The 23,873-nt window shown below is 39.1% G+C and overlaps 2 protein-coding genes across 4 annotated transcripts in view; both read right to left on the bottom strand.

Annotated features, from left to right (window-relative positions):
- edc4 (enhancer of mRNA decapping 4) overlaps positions 1 to 13,359 on the bottom strand; it is a 29,367-nt gene extending 16,008 nt beyond the window's left edge. Inside the window, exons 1-19 of one of the 2 annotated variants that reach the window (XM_069687057.1) lie at positions 13,178 to 13,359; positions 8,570 to 8,732; positions 8,288 to 8,399; positions 7,964 to 8,063; positions 6,926 to 7,112; positions 6,547 to 6,694; positions 6,204 to 6,308; positions 5,634 to 5,746; positions 5,319 to 5,402; positions 5,074 to 5,169; positions 4,446 to 4,545; positions 3,961 to 4,141; positions 3,730 to 3,796; positions 2,657 to 2,748; positions 1,775 to 1,956; positions 1,426 to 1,505; positions 1,143 to 1,278; positions 754 to 1,049; positions 288 to 518 (exon numbers count right to left, since the gene is read on the bottom strand). In XM_069687057.1, the coding sequence (XP_069543158.1) occupies positions 288 to 518; positions 754 to 1,049; positions 1,143 to 1,278; positions 1,426 to 1,505; positions 1,775 to 1,956; positions 2,657 to 2,748; positions 3,730 to 3,796; positions 3,961 to 4,141; positions 4,446 to 4,545; positions 5,074 to 5,169; positions 5,319 to 5,402; positions 5,634 to 5,746; positions 6,204 to 6,308; positions 6,547 to 6,694; positions 6,926 to 7,112; positions 7,964 to 8,063; positions 8,288 to 8,399; positions 8,570 to 8,732; positions 13,178 to 13,265 (2,561 nt within the window). In that variant the 5' untranslated portion in view covers positions 13,266 to 13,359. Of the gene's footprint in view, positions 1 to 287; positions 519 to 753; positions 1,050 to 1,142; positions 1,279 to 1,425; positions 1,506 to 1,774; positions 1,960 to 2,656; positions 2,749 to 3,729; positions 3,797 to 3,960; positions 4,142 to 4,445; positions 4,546 to 5,073; positions 5,170 to 5,318; positions 5,403 to 5,633; positions 5,747 to 6,203; positions 6,309 to 6,546; positions 6,695 to 6,925; positions 7,113 to 7,963; positions 8,064 to 8,287; positions 8,400 to 8,569; positions 8,733 to 13,177 lie in introns of both variants that reach the window. The other variant, XM_069687056.1, reaches the window with a different exon arrangement.
- Positions 13,360 to 14,679: 1,320 nt separating this feature from the next.
- On the bottom strand, positions 14,680 to 23,510 carry nutf2 (nuclear transport factor 2). 2 transcript variants are annotated; one of them, XM_069687207.1, is made up of 5 exons: positions 23,431 to 23,510; positions 20,686 to 20,795; positions 18,391 to 18,462; positions 17,771 to 17,869; positions 14,680 to 15,628 (listed from the first exon to the last, which is right to left on the bottom strand). In XM_069687207.1, exons 2-5 carry the CDS (start codon positions 20,782 to 20,784, stop codon positions 15,515 to 15,517), a joined length of 384 nt encoding a protein of 127 aa, XP_069543308.1. In that variant the 5' UTR covers positions 20,785 to 20,795; positions 23,431 to 23,510; the 3' UTR covers positions 14,680 to 15,514. The 2 variants fall into 2 exon arrangements, with proteins under 2 accessions (XP_069543308.1, XP_069543309.1); XM_069687208.1 differs by lacking the exon at positions 23,431 to 23,510 and adding an exon at positions 23,077 to 23,143.
- Between the last annotated feature and the right edge of the window lie 363 nt (positions 23,511 to 23,873).

Raw genomic sequence — 23,873 nt, forward strand, 5'->3', positions numbered from 1 at the left:
GCCACTGCTTGTTTATATTAATGTGTCCAGGTGATAAATACATTTTAAGATTTTGAAAAGAGGGACCAAAGTTCATCAGTAATAATTTGACTATATATACAAAGTTACAGCCCTACAAAAAGTTACAACTCAACGCTAATTAAATTACAAGTTTTACTTGTATACATGTCATATTTTGCAGAAACAGTGGACACATCTTGCAGAGATTTTAGAATTTTTCTTAAATCCTTCATGTAGATGTGAACATGTTTATCATTATAAACGTATTTATTAAAGAGAGTTCTTACCAGTCTCCAAGACCATTGTCCCTGAGACTGTTCCTGGTTTCTCTAGTGATGTCGGGAGCGGCTGGCCAAGGTGTGTGGCTAACACCACCATCTGCTGATCCTCCTCCAACCCCAGGGTTCTCCTGGGATAAAGCATTCTCAAGCAGAGAAGGGGTGTGGCTGAGTCTTGGTTCTGACTCTACTGACCCGCCCATTGGCCCATCTGCACCACCGAGCTCGAGGGGCAACAGGCTGTGACACAACATACAGTAGTTTTGTTAATTCAAAAGTTATTCTCCCCTAATTTCTGTATGCTTACATGTAAACACAGGCTTTATGAAATGCATGTGTTTCTGAGACGTTTTGTAACTTGCTACTGTGTTGTGACTTGTAACTTGCTGACAGCTTAAGAGAGTTTATTCACTGTGAATATTAACTTACCACATATTTGTTAATGTTACATTATCATTGCTTTTCATACTAGTACCTGTTGTTGTTGGCTGTGCGTGGTGAGGTCAGTAGATGCAGTGCAGATGCAGCAGACGCCATGCTGTCTGTCTGTAGAGCCGAAAGAGGTGAGGGTTCCAAGCTTGACACTAATCCACGCTGAAGCTGCAGGGTTTGGGATGCAATCTCTGGCATGTCCTGGGACATGGCTGTGGAGGCTGAGGAGATGACATCAGGGGAGCGGGCCCTGGTTGGAGAGGCCAGAGGTGGCAGGAGGGGAGAGTCCAGGACCTGAGGGCTGTCGTGTGCAAGAGGACCACTAGGGGGCACTAAAGCCTGAAGATGGAGATAAGTAGTGAAAACCAGAAGATTAAAATATTTATCAGTATCAAGAGGCGGATTGAAGTTGGAGTGTGTACCACGTCCTACCTGGAGGTTCTCAAGTCCAGGCAGCAGCACAGCAGAAACAGCTCTTGGGCTGTTGGCGGAGGTGGAGAGTGTCAGACTACTACTGCTGCTGTTGTTGTCAGCTCTGTTAGGACTCTGACTGACATCATCAATAGCTCTGCACACAGTAACATAGACATACTGTACTCAGGGATACATGTTCACATGTGTAACCATCATAGCAGGAGATTATGTGGGTATGTTAATCTGTTAGTGATAAACAGATGCTAATCAGAACTTGTCACTTTATGACTGTATTACCAACCTGTTGGTTGAGTCGGAGTTGCTGCTGATAGCTGTCACGATAGTCAGACTGCTGGCACTGCTGCCAGGAGATGCCGGTACCTGAAGGTTGAAGGTGGACAAAAATAGTGATCTACAGACAAAAAATATCATGAAGAGTTGGAAAATCACTATTCAGTGGTTAAAATACCACTGCTGCTATGTGTACACATATAGAGAATATCATGCATTATTTTCCTTGTGACACTTAACTATGTTTGTCAGCGAACGTTTAGCAGGAAATCACATAATAAAGCAGTTCTTTGATTTGTACAGACTATGTATTAACAGGGTTATGGGCTTGGGTCTGCTGAGTATTAAGGTTTTCATACTGAAGTGCTTGGTGTCATGAAGGCATCGGGAGTCATCAGCTTGGGCATCGTCCCGCTAGTGATGGCAGAGTTCGACAGGAAGTCAGCAGGAGCAGGGAGCGATGAGATCTTTCTTAGGTCAGGCTGGGAGCCACTTCCAGATTCCTTGTCAGAGCTCTGGTCAGTGAGATGGTCTGAAAGCCCTGCTGGACACAGAATGGAAAGAGGACTTCATTTGTGTAAATGTTTGACATTCAAGCATGAAACATGTAGAGCACAGAAATCAGCACGTCTTCACATCGCGTGTTCGAAAAACTACATTTCATGTCTTCTGAATCTTTTCACTGGGGCTGTTTCCTCTTCATCAGTGATGGAAGCTGTGCTCTACACAGTGTCCAGAATTTACAAATATCCTGCTAACTGTGAATTAACCCCACTTTGAAACAATAATAGCAAGTAAGCAGGATAACAATGCAAACAATGGGAAATGTTGTTTGGTATATTCACTCCACCTATGGAGGCATACAACATTTTTAATACAGATATATTCAAAGCCACATATTAAGGGCCATATATCCCCAGAAGCAAGAGGGATTTACATATATTCAATGGGAATGCTGCTGGCAGCAGGGAAAAAGGGAGTGATCATATGGATGATGTATGTTGGACCTTCCATAATTAACTTGATAGATTTGACAATGGAGATTCAATTGATGGAAAAAGTACATTTCTCTTGAAACTTAAGGAGGGATTTCTTCACTCTACACTGGGAAAGAATATGTCAGATCTCTGAGACCTTCATTTGTTAAGAGAAAAATTGAAGGAGCCGCCATTATGTTACATTTATTTATTTCCCTTTATTGTTTTCACGTATGTGAAACTGAATAAAACTGAATAACTTACCAAAACCATCCTGAGAATCAGAATGAGGCAGGAAGACTGTGGAGCTGTTACCCAGGTTGGGTTGAAACCAGATCTGGACATCCTGCAGACTCCTGAAAACAGAAATGATTAAGACACATGCTTGTTACATGCTTTTAATACTAGACTTGACAAACATGAACATCCCCACACCTGTACAATTACATAGTTGCAACTGGTGAGTGGGCCTGCTGTATGCCTTTTAAAACTGAATAAACTGCTTCGCTTGACTTGATTTTTTCATAAATGAGAAGCTCATATTTGGTCATTTGATATTTTTAACTTTTGATTGTAAGCTAACTCCCCTTCCCCACAGTTGGCCGACAGCCTTGTGTAGGATTTAGTGGCACCTTGTTGTGAGGTTGCATATTTAAACCAACTGACAACTGCTCCCCACATCCTCCCCATCTAAGCATGTAGGAACCTACAGGCACCGTGAAACTCACAAAAAACACAGCTGGCCTGCTCTAGAGTGCAGTTCTGGGCAACTGTAGAAACGTAGCAGTACAACATGGTGGTGCTACTCCATCGCTTTACATAAAGAGCTCATTCTAACCAAACAAAATTTGGGGTGATAATACTGTAATGAAAGCATATGTAAATGGAAAAAGGACTGCACCTACATAGCGCTTGTCTAGTCTTCAGACCACTCAAAGTGCTTGAACACTACATGTCACATTTACTCTTTCACACAGTGATGGCAAAGGATCCCATGTAAAGTTCCGATCTCCAATCAGCAACTAACGAGGTACATTCCTGCGCTGATGGCTGTGTGGGAGCTATTTGGGGTTCAGTTTCTTCTCCAAGGACACTTATACATGTAGACTGTAGCAGTCAGGGATCAAACCGCCAACCTTTTAATTGAGAGGAGACCAACTCTACGAATGAGCCACAGCTGCGCCGATATTTATTAATATTATATTCAATTTCTGTAAATTACAAAATCACTCAGTCCTGATCTCATACGCACGCACTTCACCTCCACCGCTTTACTTTATTCTAATCAAGCCAACATCATTTTATCACTGACATCAGATGAAAGGAGTAACACTTACTTGGTGTGAACACAGAATAGTTTGATTTGGATACCAGATTTGGACTCCGTAGGTCCTTGAGCGCCCTCTGAAAGAAAAACACACACAAAATGTTACGATGTATCAGTTAAGATCAATGATGTATGTAACGTGTGCCCCTTTAAACAGCGTTGTTCCATAAAGTTAATAAATTGTGTGCTGCAGCTCTTGGAATATCTAAAAATATATGTTGACAGAAGAAATCCTGCTCACCTGTTGTCAAGCTCTCGCTCTCCTCCTCTGCAGGGAGAACCTCAGTGTGTCGCAATCGGCTGTGTGCCACATCACGGACCCCAAAGCTTAGCACAGGGTGGGTCAGCAGGAACTCTGACACCGCTGTGAAAGTGGCCTTGCCTTTCTCCAGGTCCTGCCGCAGCTCCATCACATACAGAACCTGGCAAACATTGACATCAGCTAAGTACTGGTGTGCTAATGTGTGGGGGGAGGAAAATTATTTGGTCCAAAAACCAGGTACTTCAAAAACAATGTGCCAGTTTATCCGACCAAACTGGCTCTCTGAGATTCCATCGCACTTGTTGTGATTCTCTTCAGATTAATGCTGTCGATCATTTGAGTGATTGGCCAATTATTAAAATCCACATTTCAACTAAGGAATAAAATTAATGCTAAAGCAATATTATTTGTAAACATAATTATCAGTAAACATTATTCAAATAAGGCAGACAGCCTTGACTGACCTTTCTTTGAACATCGGTGAGGATGAGATACTCAGCAGAGAGGTCGAGACTGGCCTTCAGACTTGGCAGAACTGAAGAATTGAATATATCCGGAGAAAACCTTAATACAAAATAAAAAAAAATGTTATAATGATTTTTAAATCTGTTACTTTTAAACACCAGACAAGATTTATGGGATAGCACTTCTAATCATCCATCAATCTCTTGACTTAAGTACATATTTAATGAAAAGACCTACAGACAAAAGTGACTTTGTTTTTATTGTAGTAGAATAATTGCTTTTTGATGGGGGGTCACAAGAAGGTCTCTGAGTGACAGAGAGACATACCATCCCCATAACCATAGTTACTCACTCTTACCTGCCTAGATGTGCACAGAGTGAGAGGGGAGTATGTGATTCTATGCTGCTAATGGCTGAGATTTCTCTGACCAGCATGCACGGAAATAAATGAAAATGTCCTCATCATACAGTAAAAGAGCACAGGATCAGCAGGTTAAGCCAGATGTAACATGGGTACATGGATTTAGGTTGGTCACATTTTCAGGTTATGAATGTTCAGACAAATCTGGTTAAATCACTTCACCGAAAAAAGTAAGTGCATTTATAGTGATGGACTAAAGCAACAACCTGATTGTCTGTAAACAAGTCCAGGAAACAGTGCACCACATCTTCAACTCCTGGTTCTGATCTGCCCCGGTTATCAGAAACCGCCAGAAAGGAACCCTAAATAAAGAGATACGCATAAGAGACCAGAAGTGGCAAACGATTAGAGAAACAGAATGTGAACCAAATTCAAACAGCAAAAGCCTTGGATGAACTTATATAGGTAACCGTTTTCACTGAAAGCTGCGTGTGCACCAGTGTATACTAACTCTGGGTCCTGCCTCTTGTGGTTGTCACAGAAAAGAAGGCAGGAGAGGGGACGTCCTCCATGAGGACGCAACTCATGAAGACATCTGTGGGACCAAGATTTTGGAAAAGCGAAGAAAAACATATGAAAACATCCACAACCAAAGAGCACAGGTTAATAAGGGACTAAATATTAGATGTTGCATTTTATTTCTCTCAAATGAATAAAAATAAATAAATAGTGGTGAAAAGAATGTAGATTTACATTACATTATTGACGTGTGACAGTAATTAAGAAGGGACATCAATGTTCATTCAAAAAAACCCTCCTTGCTTACCTTGGCTTGTCCTGTGTCCCTTCTATGTATATCTGCCAGAACTTGATGTACCCATCATGGCTGGCTGTGGCCAACACGGTTCCATCTGGAGACAGGGCCCCTTCACTGACTCGCTGGAAAGGCAGACATGACACAACATCAGGGATAGAAGCTAAGGTTTTTATACACTGGCCCCATAGCCCACCAAGCCCTTACATTTGGTGGCCAAAGTAGATTTTTTTGTGGCGTAAATGTAAACTTTGGTAAAAACAACTCGGCATTCTCACACAACTCATAGCTTTTAGTAATGAGCCCATCAGACAATATTTTTTTTCTCAAAAGTTTCACAATTAATTTAATCATTTAATTCCTTTTATCTGACGAGGCAACTTCATCATGCAATTTCAAAGCGTAAGGGTCTTCATCAGCTGCATCGGGTAGCTCATTAATGTCTAATTAAAGAAACGTTTCATGAGAAGGTAGCCGATAATCTTCATCAAAGTTTGATGCGTTTAATTAATACTTAGCTGGTCATGCATCAGCAAAGATTTTTCAAAAACTCTAAGACAACTGTTTTATCTCGAACCCTACCTGGGTATGTCCTTTAACTGTAATGAGTCCTTCTTTGAGGCCTGTGGCATCGATGGGCCAACTGCTGTTGTTGGCTCTTAAGACTTCCAGGTCCCACACCTCAGCCTAAATGCAGAGGAGGTTAATATTAGAGATGTAAAGTGCCACTTAAATGACAACATGATCTGAATGCCTGAACACAGGGAGTAGTGATGTGTAGTCATTCCTGATCCATCATTTCATCATTACCCTCTGTACTTTAACGTAAATGTTTTCTTTGTAAGCATGTGAACATTTTGATTGGAGTGTTTAAAAACAATGTTTCAGGTTATACATTGTGTATAAAAGTGTGTCTTAAACAAACCCTGTCTTCATGTAAAAGGGCTAAAGTCTGGCTAGTGTCATCCTGGTTCTCTTCATTGTCATCCTGTATGAACGGGCACCAGATGAGACGACGGTGTGAGTTCAATGGAGTGTCCTCTGGCCGTCGAATATGAACCACCACCTGGTCACTGTTGGAGGGCTGGGTTAAGGAAAATCAAAGACCATGCGCTGAATGTTTAATCCTGCGATTATGAGTGAACATGAGTTGGTGCACATCACAAGGCAGTTTGAGCTGCTGTGAGAGAATGAATGTACTTTACAATGCACAACAACAACAACAACAACATCCACTCTAAAGGCAAACACAGACATGTCCATCCTACAAATTCTGTTTGAGTTTCTTCAACATATCAGGATACAGTATCTTGCTTTCAGTGCAGGTGAGCTGCCAGACCATCAGGTTGCCTGCTTCATCCACACAACCCAACAGAGAGGAGTCAAGATGTGCAAAAGCCAGATCTGTGACAGCTCCAGTGAAGCCCTTAAGCAGGGAGCGCTCAGCAGAATCCACACTCAGGACACGAATCATTGCATGGTTGTTGGCTCCTACAGGGGCAGATGTGTAAAACAGACTTACTGTATTTGATCATAATTGGTGTCATGATCCTCAAAATCCACTACTGGATCATACTTGCAATTTTAATGTGAAGATTCTATTTGATTTCAACTGTATTTTCAGCACTATGGCAGTGAATGCATCTACATATATATCTATTTCCACTATCATTCTTAATACAACAATATGAAAAATGTGATAAAGGTCTTTATTTTTCAGTTATATTCTCATGGTTAGTCGATATTATAAACAATACTGTAAATATGCCACAATTAGCCTGCTGGCTAGTTTTTATCTGTATAACCCAGGCTGCCTCATAAAAAGGTACCACCCTGCCTATCAGGGTCTAATTCAATTCCTTTACACGAGGAGGGCTACGCCTTCAGGAGCATTCTAGGAGTCAGTGTCTGACATGTGGACTACAGGACATGGGGACCTTACTGCCAATGTTCTGACTAGTGCACTTGCATAAAGAATTGTCATTGTCAAAATTTAAAGCATTATAACATCGAAGCCACATATTGTGTGCTAATGCTTATAGTTGGGTTTTGGCACTGGGTTTTATGCCTCTTTATAAGTTGCTGAAATAATTAAGTCAAACTGCAGCTGCTATAAGTTGTCACAGACTTAAAAGAAGTCCTGCATTACTATGAACTACTGGAGCTCAGGGAAAGTGGTGGTGGCTCCATATATTGTCAACTATAAATATGAATGAATTGATAAAAATCAATGTATCAAGCAGCTCTACTTATACCCCGAGTATCTGTGATAGTTGTTCTTGTTGGATAACAACATCTCAAGTGCTACGTGACTTATCTGATGGAAGAAAAATGAATCTTACCTCTGATGGCATATGCCAGGAAGGAGTTGGAGACAGCTATCAGTCTGCCATAATAATATTTGTGTTCCCAGTCGTACTTGGCAACAGGTTGAATCTTCACCTGTACAAAAACATGTGATCAAATAAATATTTAAAAAACCGTGGAAAAGCATCCTGTTTAGGCGCTTGGATCTTAAAAAGGTACATAGGCTTCTCACTTAGAGCAGGCTCTTGAATTAGTTAAGTCATCATGACCAGCTTGACTTTAGGTTCCCACATTACTGTCCTCTGATTCATAGACCTAACAGAAAGTTGTATTTCGATGCTGATGACTGGGCTTCATACCTTGTTGCTGCCACGAGCCTTGCTGTTTATGCCGGAATCTTGACTTGCCACAATCTCTACATTGTTGGAGGTGATGGGGATACAGGTGGAGCCATCATCACCAGAAAGGCAGCTGGAATTGCAGCAAAAAGGTAAACTGTATTTATTTTTTCAAAAACATAACCTGCTTGAAAAGGATTTATTAAAAACATTAACTTCCAACATAAACACTCCATCTGTCTATGCTTATGCTTCATTTGACAACGTCAGCTTAACTGTGAATTTTTGCAAAAACCCGCTCACATTATCTGCGTCTCCTGCGTAGTGCTGAGGTCTGTGGAGATAGGTCTGGTAGAGTCTGACATGGTTGACCGATCGGGGCCTCCTAGAAGCCCTGCTGCTCCTAATAACCCATTAAGCTCTCCATTAAAAGATGGCATTTTTGGACCATCACTTGATTGTGCATCTGTGGAAAAAAAATTAAATGCAAGGTTATGTTGGGAATTCAAAGTCTGGAGGGAGGTCATGTTGGTTCTGCGGCTTTCTAACACTATCCTTTTGACAAATTTCACAGGCAAATTCATCAACATATTTTCATTGCTGTTACAAATAACAGTCCCCATGCACACATTTAATTTCAACAATCAAAGTTTCTTTAAAATGTTTAAATTTGTTTAAAAAAAACTGGATCCTCAACCCGATCAATGCTGTATTCAATGGGTCTGCTCCATTTCAGTGCACTGAAATGATCCACTTTATAATTTTATTCACAACAAAATGTTGATTTCAATATAAACATTATTCTTATTTAATAAAATGTGTGAGACTAGAGGGGCAACCAAATCAAACATGAGTTTAACACGACAACTTGTCAGAAATCACATTTTATGTGGTACCTACTTAAATGGCGACCTGTTGGTCCCGGGGCCTCATTGTATTGAAAACCATATCAACAGCACTGTGACTGCATCAAGGAATACTGGTTAAGATTACTGTCTGGTATATTTACATAACCTCCTTGCTGATAACTGCTCAGTTGAACTATTGGATGCTGTATGTTTTGATTGGTGTGTGTGTAGTGGAAGTAGTAGTGAGAAGTGTATGTAGCCAAAGAAAAATGTATACTGGTGTAGACGATAGAGTCAATCAATCAACAAAATAAGAATCTTAACAAATCTTTAACATGAAACTCTGCACCTGAAAAGGCTGTGGCTCCCCCTGTTAGAATGTACTTCTTGTACTAATTGCAGTCCCCTGTAATTAGCCCTACCTGTGAAGATTAATTAAGAAATTGCCAGAATACTCTCTAAAGAAAGGCATCTTGGTCAGTGCAGCAATTTTAAATAGCTAATTGGAGTCATGTCTCTATAAGTACTCGTCTTCAAAATGCATTGTGTCTTATTTTTTAGGGATTTTCTTTTATTTGCCCCTACAAAAATAATAAGGAGGTGGTTCTGTTATACCCAACTTAACCTTTTCTATCATTCTTAACAAATCAAATATTGTAATAATATTATAGAGACTAGTATCAACTAGAGACTAGTACTATTATAGATACTGGTGTTAACATGTTCAACCACATGATTTGTATTTATTTATTTTTATTAGTTAATTATAGGAAAAAACCTGTTACTACCTACATACTTGTTTATGTGGTTCTACAGTAAGGAAAAACGTGTCTGCAAGTTGCTTCTCCTGTGTTGACCCCAATCAATGTTGTTCCCTATTCTGTAGCATTTCCTGTTTTTGACACACAAGAGCAGTAAAATTGTATGAGGTACTATGAACAAAAGTAATATCTGCATTCAATATATTTTAACCAGTTCCAGAGCGCTGCTCAAATGCAAATTCAATTAAATGGAGCAATGATTTAAGGCAGAATGACAAGGATTTAACTAATAAACAAGAGCAGGTGACTTTCTGTCTGTAAAGCTGGGGAGACATATGCTATATGAGACAATTACAATAATAATATCACATTTGCAAAACTGGATAAGGCTATTGTTTGAACTTAAAACACCTTCAAATGTTATATTGCTGGTGACAAGATTTTTTAAATATATATTGCAACTTTTCTTGTTTCAGGGTACTGTCAAATATTTTGGTGACATATATCTAGTATCCAAAGAATATCAAGTTTCAAACAAATTTCAGTAACATATCAATAAAGATGGGTTGCAGAGATGCAAACTATTGTCACAATGCAGTAGATGTTATGACAAATATTAACTCTTCAGGATCTATTGGTGATTTAATTTCGATTTTTAGGTAACGATAGTGAAATGTCAAGACATTTAGATTTGCTGTAAAAAGCCACACCCACTTTAATCAACCATGTTTTAAATTCTGTGCAAAAAAACTAGGTCATGATTCTGGATTATGCCAACCAATTTTCATATGAATCGAGGTTTCCAGCAATAAAGGACTTCCATCCGAGACTTCCTCATCCATTCTCTGTCGTTGTTTTTAATCCAAATAGCAACTTCAGAAGTCAGAATGGAGATAGAGTTCAGATATGATGTCTAAGAACAGACTATAAACTGCACTTGCATGCAGATGTGTGTTTATAAAGACTTAAAAAAGCTGAATCGTCGTAAGATGACCACCGATGGGAGCAGGGATGTCATTACAGCAGATTGCATTCCGCCTCTATTGTTGTCAACACAGACAGTTTTCCTGCACCCAACCAAAGCTGATAATACCTGATTGGTCGATGCTCTGTAGGAAGCAGATAACTGAAGCCATCTTGTTGTCTGTTTGGGATTACACAGACGTAATCTATAGATGCCTCTGCCTCCACTCTAAAACCACTAGTCTCAGGTTATCATTCCGCCCTCAGTTTTATCAACAATGACAACTATTCCACTCATCCTTGCATTATAAGTTGGTTGATCATCATTAACAGTTTACAATACACATTATAACTCAATACAATTGTGACCATAGGTCAATTTAAAAACAAGATTACGAACTACTCTGCTCATAACTGTCATAAATGTTTTTAACTATACTCGGCCTTTCTATTTTCCTGTTACTCATGATTATTAATTTGTGGTTTGTTTGTTTTTGTGTTTCCGTTTATTGTCTTTTAATCGTACTCTCAAGGTCATATAAAATGGGGGCATGCACTTAATGATTTCTTGAGATTAAATAAAGGTTGAATGAATTAGAGAATGAATAGTCAATACTATTTGGACTACATACGCACGACAAACGGAAACCAGAACACTTGCGATACCAAAATATGGCCCAGAGTTGACTGATAAATGTCTATGTAAATTTTTTAAAAGAGTAAAGTTTTAAAAGAATATTTTCAAAACTGTAGGAATATCAATAAAAAAGAAGCAACGTAAGAAAATGGTAAGAAAATCTACCAGGCAACATATCAACGTCAATGGACAAGGCTTACATGGAGTCTGGACACAGAGAATCCAGGAAAGAATGTGACTGGCTGTTCAAATGTTATGAATGTGTGTACTGTAAGTTACTGTTAGTTGTTGTTGTTGTTGTTGTTGTTGTTGTTGTTGTTGTTGTTGGCGCCACCATCTGGCTAATGGGTGCATTTTTTGGTCTGAGTGGTCAGTGAAGTTCCGAACGATCAGCCAAGTATGTAGCTGGTAGTTTCTGAGACCCAATCACTTTTACATCACAAGAAGAAGAATAGTAAAGATAACAACAACAAGAACAAAAGCAATGCTCCAACAATGATCCAACAGCTTCGCTGCTGGGACACCCAATAACAACTAAATTTGATAATAATTGTAATAACAACATTAATAGTATAAATGTTTTGATATTGGTAGTTGTGAGGAGGATCATATGTTCCAGCAGAAGATCCTCATCTTACAAGAGCACCTCTTGTAAAATGCAGGCCATATCAATAACTTCAAATATTTATTACTTCACTGAGATGTCACTCCTTAAATTCCGTACAACAGAATTTCGATTAAGTAAAAGCTTAAATGTTGATTAAATCTTGTATCACTTAAATCAATTTGCCAGCACGTTTAATAATGCAAATAACAAAATTATAAAGACCTTCCATTCATCTGTATTTTAATTTTCTATTTAAGTCGATAATCCCATTAATATGTGTATTTTAATATCGCGCAGGAGTGCGAATGCAGCAAAATACAGGGACACGGAGATAAAAAAAAACTTTAGTGCAAGAAGAGGATACTCTTTAACAGGATTGGGTCTACACCTTTTTTTCTTCAACTTCCCTAAAGCCGGAAGTGTCTTCATTAATAAACTGTAGACAGGTGTGAGTCTCTATGTGACAGAGAATAACTGTGGTGAACGTACAACAAACGAAGCAGCTGTACGTGGTATCCATCTACGCAGTTATGAAGGCTCAAGCTAACTCTTGGAAGCTGTACAATAATTATGGCTAAACGATGCTATGGACACTCGTAAATGTATTGCTTTGAAGCCACAAATGAGCAGGTGCTACAGAGATAGCTTCGATTTAATTAATAAAAAAAATCTACTTTTTGTCGTTTGGCAGCTAGAGACCTAGCTTTCCTACACCAGAAAATAGACTGAGACATAAGCTAGCTTGTAACACAAGTTAGCTAAGACTTGGGATAAAAAAACACTAGAGACCTTTCTGATTCAGTTGACGTTCTAACATTGCGACAAACCAGAACACATTGGTTGCTCCGCAGAAATGATTAAGGAGAGAATACAAGTGCAACTTCACTGACACCTAAACTGCGTTTACATGCGATCTGGTCCCTTTCGTTTACAGGCAGTGGAACTGCTAAGCTAACTTTACCTCAGTGCACCAGCGCGCTTAACAAACTCATGTTAGCTAGGTAACAATTTAGCTAGCTAGCCTACTAGCTAGCTTTCCATAAGCTTCTGCGGCCTAAACTAGCCCAGCCGCTTTCCATTCCCGGTCCAACTTACCGATGCCGTTCCCGGGACGGTCGAGCTTGAGGATGTCCCGGAGATGCTGGGTAGCACCCTCAATATCTATATTAGAATTGGACGCCATGTGTAAGGGAAAGGGGAGACCGGGTTAATTTAGGGGGAAATAAAGATTTCTTGTTTGATGCGATGCTGTGTGTTCCCTTCGTTCACCCAGAGCAACCGTCTAAACTTCCGTTATGTCCGTGGCTTAGGCTCCGACTCGTGTATCGGTCTTGTCATTGGTTCCTACCTCAACTTGTTCTAATGAGGTACATACACACTGTACACTAATGTTACCCTCTACCTGCACACACACAGACCTTAACCAAGATTACATTAATTTATAGAGGTTACCTCACAAATTAACCACCCTTGCTATTGCTTTTCATATCCCCATACACTGAAGATATTCAATAGAAAGGCTTTCTTCATTGAAATGTCTTTCAATAAGTGAAGTTAGTGAAAGCACATTTTACCAATGATTTATGCTCCCTTTTTAAAGTTAATTTCTTTAAATTAAAGAATTTTTAATTGGAACATTTCAATACAAAATCAATTAATTTATTGTTGTGGAAATTTGATTAAGTCGATTAAGTATAATACAGAAAAGTAGATTCAAAGGGCACACCTAGACTAAAAATATAGGCTCTGACTCATGAATATTTCAGGTGACTAGAGCATACTTTGGGACGGCTGTGGGTCAGTGGTAGATTCTGTCATCTCCCAATCAGAAGATTGGTGGTTCAATCCGTGACCGGAAGTCTGTATGTCGCAGTGTCTTGGGGCAAAACACTGAACGCCAAATTGCTCCCGGTGGCATAATGTGTGAATGAGATTACGAATGATTGACATTTTGGCACTTCACATAGCAGCCTCTGACATGTATGTGTGGAAGGGTAAATGTGACCTGTAGTGCTTTCAGTGGTGTCCCTTTAAGATTTACTCCTAGATCTGCACCAGTTTGGTTCCTTGTACAAATGTGACAGATGCTATGCCATTTTTTTGTCAAATGTATAAAGGCAGGGCTGCTGCCATGTCATATTATAGATTTGTGAAACATTTCTGGTCTGATCTTTGACTTCAGTCATGCACTCATTTGTAGTACCCTTGTGTTACTTTTTTTTGTGAGGTCGCATGAGGCCAATAATTGTGGCCCTAAGAACTGTATCAGTGCCTTCCATGACTTAATGAACTAATACAGTGGAAATATTGCTTTCTAAAATAAAATTGACAACATTTCTTAACAATTTAACATGGAGCAGTCTCATCTGGCCGAGACAAATCACAATAATTTCAGTATTAGCCAGATTACAATGTGCAGACCAAAACCTAACATAAATTTACTTGACAATTTTCTATAACTAGATCACAATTAATATTAACCAGATATTGTTCAGTTGATCTTTAGTACTAATCCTCACCAATTGGGGTGAGAAAAATGGCAGATTGAGAAACCAATCAGCCATTGAGAATGATATGGAGAAACAAGGCTACACCAATAAGAAAAAAGTCCAGGTTTTATTGTCGATTGTGGCTGTAGACCATATTAACTGCCTGACATGTGGTGCAACAGAGAAATAGAATGACAGAAAGAGTGAGACAGAGACCGAGAAAAAATGCAGGATCAGAGCCAATCACACAGGAGGCCCAAAATTTATGTCCTCCACGATTCTTTGGTTTGCAAGAGCAAAACCTGGCATGAGAAAGTTAATCATGGCAAAGTAAACAATTTTGTAAAGGAAGATAAAACTCAGTTAAACTCACTAAGGCAACACATTAGTGTATCTAAAAACAACTTACAACACAAGAAGTGGAAACTGAAGAAGCAGAACCTGAACCTAAACATTGATCTGAAAACCTGTTGACAACAGTGCTTACAGAACTGAGTTGACTGCAGTGCAGTCAACAGAAGATTCGAATGGGTTAGAAATAAGTTAAGAACGGCAGAGAGCAGAGCGGAGTATGAGTTATTGGCGTCAGTCAGCTGTTTGTCTTTTTGGTGACTTGAGTGTAGATATTGTAATGGGGGACTCCCAGCGTCATGCAGATCAGCGGAGTGGCAGACAGGGGCATCTGATTGGTCGTCAGCTCTCAGCAAAGAAACAGGTTGCAATTTTACTGGCTGGGCTGGTCCTAAAACCCACCTGGATGAGGTTCAGTGATTGACATCTAGAATCCGGTGTTTGTCAAACAGGCGTAAATGAGGCAGCAGGAGGGAGGGATGAGTGTTCGCACTTAAATCCATCCTCAACTCCTCCCTTCCCTCCCTCCATACTCCATCACACAGTGCCATTCACTATGGCTGCCCCTGCCCACCAGAAGGTGAAGGGGGGGTTAGCCGAAGTTGTGAATGGCCAACCTGAACATGTCATTGGTGCACACCCAAGCATCGTTAATGTTCTTCAGGATGAAACTCTGATGGAAACCCATAATGGGGTCATCATCTGCCTGCAAACACACAAACAGAGCAGGGGTTTAGGACAAAGTCAGTAGTGTATTGATTATATTTAATGTCTTGTACAGTTGGGTTGGAGTAGGCAACCAGTGGAAGCCGTTATATTCATTTCTTCTGGGCCAAGCCAGAGAAAATAATAATATCACCTAGGTCAGGGGTACTCAATTAATCTTGAAAGAGGTCCAGTGAGAGATTTTTTTTTTCTCAAGCAAAGGTCCGGAACATCATAATGTCTGACCTGCGTTATGATTCAGTACCATACATTTATACATTTTTAACGTCTGTCAAATCAAATAAAGAAAATACAATTAGGCTAAATAATTTTTACAACAACGCTGATAACTTTAACACAGAGCTCTCATTATTTAACAATGATAATTATGAATACTTCAATATTGGTAAGGAAATAAAGTGTGTGTTTGAATGTTGGGGGGGTGTTGGTCTCCCCCAGGAAATTTTGAGTGTCAAAACCTTTAATTCCTGTATTTTTGGTTTATTTTATGCCCCAGTTTGTGATGGAAGTGTCTTTATTTGTAAATGAAAACAAATAATATAATGTCACAGAACATATACGAGTCTGTCCAGTCTTAGAAGCTCGGTTTTCTCTACTGCTCTCATTTTAGAGCACGCCATGTCTACTTTTCCCTAACTCACTTATTTTCTCCCACTGTGTCTCTTGTCGGCTGGCTCTTCATGTATTCTCACGCACCCACTGGGTCAGTCGCGATGTTAATCTGAGTGATTGGCTGAGTAGCGTCACATGTGATGAATTACAACGAATGCATTGGTCTGCAAGATTCTTGGACCCCCAAATCACTACCGCAAAGACAAAAAAGCTGCGCAGGTTAAAATAGATGCGCTTGTCAATATTGTAAATAGGTCCGGGTCCGGAGACGACGGCAGTTGGGTCCGGATCCAGACCGCGGTCCACCGTTTGGGGACCGCTGACCTAGGTTATCTTGGCTTGGAGTCTACAAATGCTAAAGGTAAAGACTGAAACCCTAGGACATGCTGGAGATACTCGCTGAAGTAGCTATAGAATGGATATGCTACCAATCTTGTAGATCAAGGCGTGTTTGCAGGACTTAGGGAGTATAAGCCTATGTGTGAAAAAGCTGTACAAGGCCTTTTGTTGCTCCAGCCACTGTAACTTGTCAGTTGTGGCTGAGGACAATTTTGGGAGGTGTATGAATTACGTCATTTTCATAACACTGCCATAACAAAAGATATCTCATGTCCATCGTGAGTCAAACAATGTTCTAGTCGTGCAATGTTAAATCATTGCAAGAACTTTAAGGAAAACTAAATATTTAGTTTGTTTTACCAAGTTTCTCTTTGCACTGTTTGTACCCAATTCAGTAAGTGAAAAAAGTTTTTGTGCTAAGATAGGAGGAGTTCATGTAGCTCTCACACACTCATGCACTACATATTCTATGACAGTATACAATATGAGGCATGGTAGGCTGTTACTATACCACAATTTTTAGCTTCATCTATATGAGATGCCAAAAGTAGTTGTCAAAATGTTGGTATTTGCTGTTCTGTGACTGAGAATGCTATGTCAGGGCTGTCTGTGTAAGAGCGAGAGAGGACACACACAAAGCGGGAAGTATCGGCTGCATACAAATAAAATCTTGCACCTTCCTGCAGGTTATTGCGGAGGTGGGGGCATGTTAGTTTGTTCTTTAGAGAGCTAATGCTGTAAAACATTCAGAAAATAACTTCCTATTCCTCTGTTTCACAGATTTGTTTTCATTAGCGGCGCTCGCTCTCTTTGCTATGTCACATGGCCACAGCTGCTTTCTCTCTTCTGCGCTCCACAGATTTATTTAAAAAATATGACAATAGATCTGTTTTTTTAAAGCCTCTGTACGTTGCTATACAATCCAATAAAAATCTGAGATTGTATTGTTTTAAAACAATTTTTGACTTAATTCATGGTCATCAATTCTTCTTTTAATGAAAAAAACACATTAGATCCTGATAAAGTGCCTTGTAAGAATGGTAACAGAAATATTTAAAATAAAAATACAAACATAAACATCCTTGCTTACTTTTTTATTCAATATGTAATGATTTTGCGGAAAAACAGATGCCATGTCCTAAAATAAAGTGTTAATGCTTGCACTACTTACTTTTAGCTGTCCTACAACCATACTCAAGATACAACAGTCTGGAGTTGGCTGGTGGTCCTGTGCTGTTATACTATGCGCAATCTTTGTGAATGGGAGACTCTACCACACACACAAACACACACACACACACACACACACACGCACGCACACACGCACACAGAGGAAAAAACACAAGGCAACTATTAAAGCAGATTTTTCAACCATTGTAAAAAAAAATTGTAATTGTAAAAACATTCAAAGGTTATCTAGAAATATTGTATTTTTCTATTTTATCTCTAATTAGTTTCATTAACAGTTGCAAATAATATCATACAATTTAGTATACACCTCATTATAGGTGAAAATACTAAAATAGTAGCATATTGAAGTTTACATCACCTATGTGTTTGCACCATTGTTCCAAAGAAGGAATTAGGAGAATCCCGATAACTGATATTGATTGCTGCATGCATTCAAAGATTTTACAGTATCCAGGTAACAACCGTGCATAACCTAGTTTCTTGTGTGCAAGGACCCCACTAACTGACACTGGCAATGTGATTCTCACTTGAGGCATCCACCAGCCCCAAATGTTACGCTTTACCTCTGTTGTATAGCAATAAATAACTAGATGAACTCACAGTGAGTTTCTCAACAATTGCTCTTTTTCCCTGGAACTGTTGTCCTTCCCACGTAAGGCATGATGCATCAATCTGTGGAGTATGACAGAAGAGAGATTGAGGGGGAAAAAACAAAATGCAGAGGATGCTGTTTGCAGGTGAAAAGTACATAAAAAGTCACGTCACATAACTCAAGCGATACTAGCTTTGCTGACTTTCAGGTCAGTCTGTTTGAGATTGAAACAAACATGCTAAAAGTTTTGTGAGTCAAAGTGAGAAGGTGCAAAAGAAGGGTTAGTGCGACTTTTTTTTTTTTTTACAATTTGGATAAAAGGTTTGCGGTGGAGGACTTTATGTATAAAACAGAACAGAATTTTCTCTTGAATGATGATGCACAAATAAAGAATTTATAGTGAATATGTTTTTTGCCTGTTGTCTGGGCATTCCCTGCCAGAGACACAGGAACGGAATAAATTGAGTGATTATATCTGTATTGTGTGACAACTTGTTCACTTATTTATTATTATTAATATTATGTGTATTTTAACATTGTTGTCATTTAATTAATTTGTTTTTCTGCGGTCTCGTTTGTAGTGCATGTCTTTGGTATGTAAGGGCACTTTCACAAGCACAGCATTTAGTCTGTTTTCATCAAACTCTGGTGCGGTTCAACCCCTGGTGGGATTTGGTTGGGCAGTTGTGAAAGTATTCGTATTCTGGTGACCAAAACAACCTGTCCGAGACAGCTTGGAGAGGTGGTCTCAGACCGTTTCCAAGCGAACCCTAGTGCGGTGCGATTCCCTAATTCCCCCCCTGGAGATCAATAAAGGATTATCTTATCTTATCTTGCAGTGAGAACATAAATGGACTTGAAGCAGGACCTAATATAGGAAGCAAACCAAAAAACTGTGCATTGTGGGTTGTTAACGGGTGCTTACACTTGCAGTGACAGACAGTAAGACGAGTAGAGGATAGACATGGGGGAGCAATGAGGAAATAGAAATATGGGCTGACAAAACTATTTCACAAATGCTTGTGGAAATGCACAAGAATAGGAAGGTATTAAAACTGTTCAGGGAGAAACTAAAGGAGAATAGAACTGATCGAGCTGTGGAACCATGTCGGTTAAAAGTGAAAAAAACTCAGACAACAAAGCATTTAAGTCCGCAATCGTGGTGAGTGTGATTGTGGAGTGTGCTCTTCCTCTTTGACAATTCTGTCCAATCAAAAAGCAGTTTCCTCACACATCAAAACTTGTGGTCCGCACAAAAGAGATGCTGTGTAAACACAAACCAAACTCAAGGCAAAATGCAACATTGTAACAATTTGGTCTTTGATTCGGATCAAACAACAGACTTGTGTGAAAGCACCCAAAAAAGCCAATAAAAATATTTTAAATAATATGCTCTTTGCCTGGTTCGTACCAGTTCCTTTTTAGTTCAATCAGCAGACATTAACAAAACAACATAACATACTTATTCCTGTGAAATTATGTGTTTTTCTTATCTATACTTGAAGTCAGGATGTAAAAAATGTTTTTCAAATTTTCAATTTTCAAATTACATTTTTTGATGAGTAAGCGAGAGATGATAAAGATAAATTCATATTTTGTCAACATCTGAGAAATTTAAAAAGGTCTCAACCAGCAACATAAATTATGAAGGATGTACGAGCCATAAAATGCAGTGCCCTTTAAGTCTGACATTGTTTGGATGATGAGTGCAGCACAGCAAAGCATCACTGTGTAAACACCAACAAGTGTTAGCTGTATAAGTTAGCTTGATAGCCTGTAATTTGTAAAGGTTGTAAAAGGTTTGGTGAAGGCGAGCTCTTGACTGAGATTTATTTCTTAGGCAGAGCAAAGGTGTTTTGACAAATGGACTCATCATATTGTCTTAAATACAATCTAAAACAAAACAGGCTTTACCTGTTGGTTACGGCCCTTTGTTTGACAGTTTGTTGAATACAGACAGAGGGAGTGGAATTTTACACGAAGAGCAGTTTTTACATAATTATTCTTATCTACTTGTCAAGTAGTTTATTTTATTAAATGTTAATGTTTATAAAACATATTCCAATTCTAATTTGATTAATTGTTAATAATCGATCCATCATTAATCAAGGAAAAATGCGTATCCCTTCTGAGAGCACACAAAAAGCTCCAATCCTACTGAAGCAAGTTAGGTCTTGCATGTGCACACTAAGCGTAGCAGGTACTAGTGATCTTGTTTGATCTATGCTCCAGTCAGGGGTATAGCCAATCCTTGTGGTAGGTTATCTCTAAACTGAAAACACGTATGTTTCTATCACACTCACATATATGGATCCAAGTTGTGATCTGTCAGAGTCAAACATATGGTAGTAGTGCGACACGAAGCTGAATCCTATTTGTTCCCACACAGGCTGGTCCACCATCCTGACTCACCCTGCAAAAGAAAAAGGGGAGATGGAGAGAAGGGAGGGGAGAGGATCAAAAAGACAGAATGAAAAGCCAGAAAAAAAACAGTAGCCTAATACGAGGGTGAAAATACGAAACAAATACAACTAAACAAAACAGTAGCCTGTAGCCTGAGGCCAATAAGTTTGGTCAGCTAAAAAGAATATAAAAATGGAGTGATTAAGCTAAATAACAGACCTCAACCCAACTGGGGGAAGGACAATGAATGCAATGATTGGCACTAGCAGCTAGCAACAGATATTCAGTTCTCAAACTGTGATTGTTGTCCATCCTGTCCATGAGTGCAGGTAACACTGTCATGTAAAAAGGGTGCATAAACACAGTCCTAGAGAAGCAGTCCTGAAATTGCAGTCTGTTCTACTGCAGGGAAATTTTACTCCCTGTGGATTTTCCAAGGAAATATTGCCCAGCCATTGTGGACAGTGAGAAAGAGTCAGAAACACTTTTTTTAAAGCAGTTTCAACAAAAAGAAGACTGTGTATTATAATCTTCAGGCAACTGAGTGTATGTTTCACAGACTGCAGATAAAGACAGACAACATGACTAGCTCCATAAAAAGTAAAGCCAAAACATGTTAATTGCCTCCTCGTGTCTGGTTGGATGTCTAGCAGATGGAACATGGGCCAAACTAAAGACATAAAAAAAGGCCAAAATATGCATTGATCATATACAATTGATTTGCAACCCAATTATGGCTTTTCAGCATCTCATTGCTATCCTTTAAGGACCAAAAAGACCAAGGAGGCTGTCATCACTTTTTACATGTCAATATAGACTAGATAAGACATCAATTTTTTACATACAGGCTTAAATTGTATGTAAAAGTCCATCCATCCCACAGAATCCATGTTTTTTAGGGGGGTTCTGTGTGAAAAGACACAGTTGTCATACTCTCAGAAAGTTTTTCACGATAGGGTTGCCATTTCAGCAAGTTTAAAGCTTGACCAAGGAAAGGGGACCGCTATTTGGTTCCATCCTGGAAAGGCAAGTTATTATTTATGACATGATACATCCACTGTTTTATACCTATGGTTTTACTGGTTTGAATTTTCTCTATTGAGAGGAGCACACCTTTGCAGATAATTTGGCTACTAGTAAAAACCTTGTAAATTATGAATACTGAAAGGAATTCAAACCCAGAAACAAGCTTAGCTAAAGTTAGAAGCAGCTCTGTTCACAGCCCCTCCTGGCGTGTTGTGTCCACTGAAGAACGTCAGACACACATTGAAAAAATTTGAAATATATATATATATCCTTTAAAACATCTGATAGACAACATTACACAGTAATAAACAATATTTTAAGGTTTAACTAAAGAAATATTGATACTGATCAATAAAAAATAAATGGTCATAATCATATATTTTGCTTTACCCGTCTGGCCTTAGTTTACATCTTCAATATACTGTAATTTGTATTGTTTTCAATTGTTTGTATTGTATGTGTTTTAGCTATTCCTGCTCAGGGACACACATGTAAATTAGCTATATAGCTAACTCTGGCCCAAAAGTTGTATTGTGCATGAACCCTGTCAAATAAAGTGAACTAAGCTAAACTAATCTTGAATAATAGCATAATAATTACCGTATTACACAAATCAAAAGTTTAAAATTATTATTTTTTCAAAAAAGAAAACACATTTTCTTTAAGGACCCACTGAAATGACCACCTGTGGGTCCAGAGGACACACCACAATGAAAAGCTATCAACATCACCGCACGTCCTTCGTGATGACCACACTTTAAAATAAAATAATTATTAATAAAACAATAAAAAAGCGAGGTCAGAAATTCAGTGCACAAAAAAGTTACCCAATACTACCACACTGAGAAAAAAAACATAAAGATAACACAACTAAAACGGACGAGACGTTTTATTTTCCAACACGCCGTCTCACCGCTTGGATGACACTGACAGCACAAGTCATGTGCTTCTTCATAACGATACACTGTTGTTACTGGAACAATCTGAGAGCTCTGAAAATTAAGCTTAGGCTTCGACGGTTAAGTCGAAACAACATTACGTTACCATAATTTCCCACCAGACACAAATGACGTTAATTGGGCCCTCGTAAATATATTAGAAGTGAGAGGTTTGGAAAACAAGCGCAACTGCTTAATGTTAACGATAATAAATGGAAAAGCTCATGTCTGGCTAGTTAACGCAAGCTAACTAGCTGCTTGTAGCTTTTGAGCTTTCTTGTTTGCTAACATTGACTTAGCCTGTGTTAGAAAAGGCAGTTCGTATACCTAGCATGTCTCCCCGCCAGCTAATGTTAGACGTCAGATAAATAACATTTTCAGGCGTTAGCCAACTGGCTGACCGGCGAATGCCTTGTCACTGGAAGCTAAAAATACCCCTTCTCCTCCAAGTGTTGATGCCTCCTCTGGGCCCGCGCGCACAGCTCTCGAACCCCGGAGCAGCTATCCTATATAGGCGTGCCCAACGTTAGCCCCCAACCGGAGAGGGACAGCCAGTTAAACCACTTATACTGCCAAATACTTGTTCAAATGTCAGACGAAACCGGTGCTTTTCGTTTTGACACATATTTCCATTGACTATTCTTTAAGAGAGTTTTCTAAGAATTAGTAATACAAACTTACCTCTTGCCAATGCCGAGGCCGGCTGTACGATCGCACAGTGTGTCTGCTACCCTCCGAGGGCACGCACTCGAAGCCGTGACCGGCCCGTTGGATTGTGGGGATTGTAGTGTTTACGTACTGACAATTTGAAGTTATTAAAATAAAAAGCAAAAGCAGAAAAAAGAATGAGCGTTTGTTTTTAATGTTTGTTTTGTCTGATGCAGAGCATAGTAGTAGACAACAATTAATATATTTTTATTTCAAATATATTTCAAAATTGCTCAACTTTCAGGCTACTTAAGAATATGCAGTATATGCATGTAAACATGATACAAAAATGAATAATAAAGGCAGACTTGATTTTGACACAGAGCTTCTAGACCAAGCAGGGCAAACATATGCTAAAAATGAGTGTTTGCTAACATGTCTCTGCCAAGTTAGCCTACCTTTCTTATTACCAATAT

This window comes from Semicossyphus pulcher, unplaced genomic scaffold (assembly GCF_022749685.1).
Source record: "Semicossyphus pulcher isolate SPU_LCO1_2020_fin unplaced genomic scaffold, fSemPul1.0.p SCAF_8, whole genome shotgun sequence".
Classification (NCBI taxonomy): Eukaryota; Metazoa; Chordata; class Actinopteri; order Labriformes; family Labridae; genus Semicossyphus; species Semicossyphus pulcher.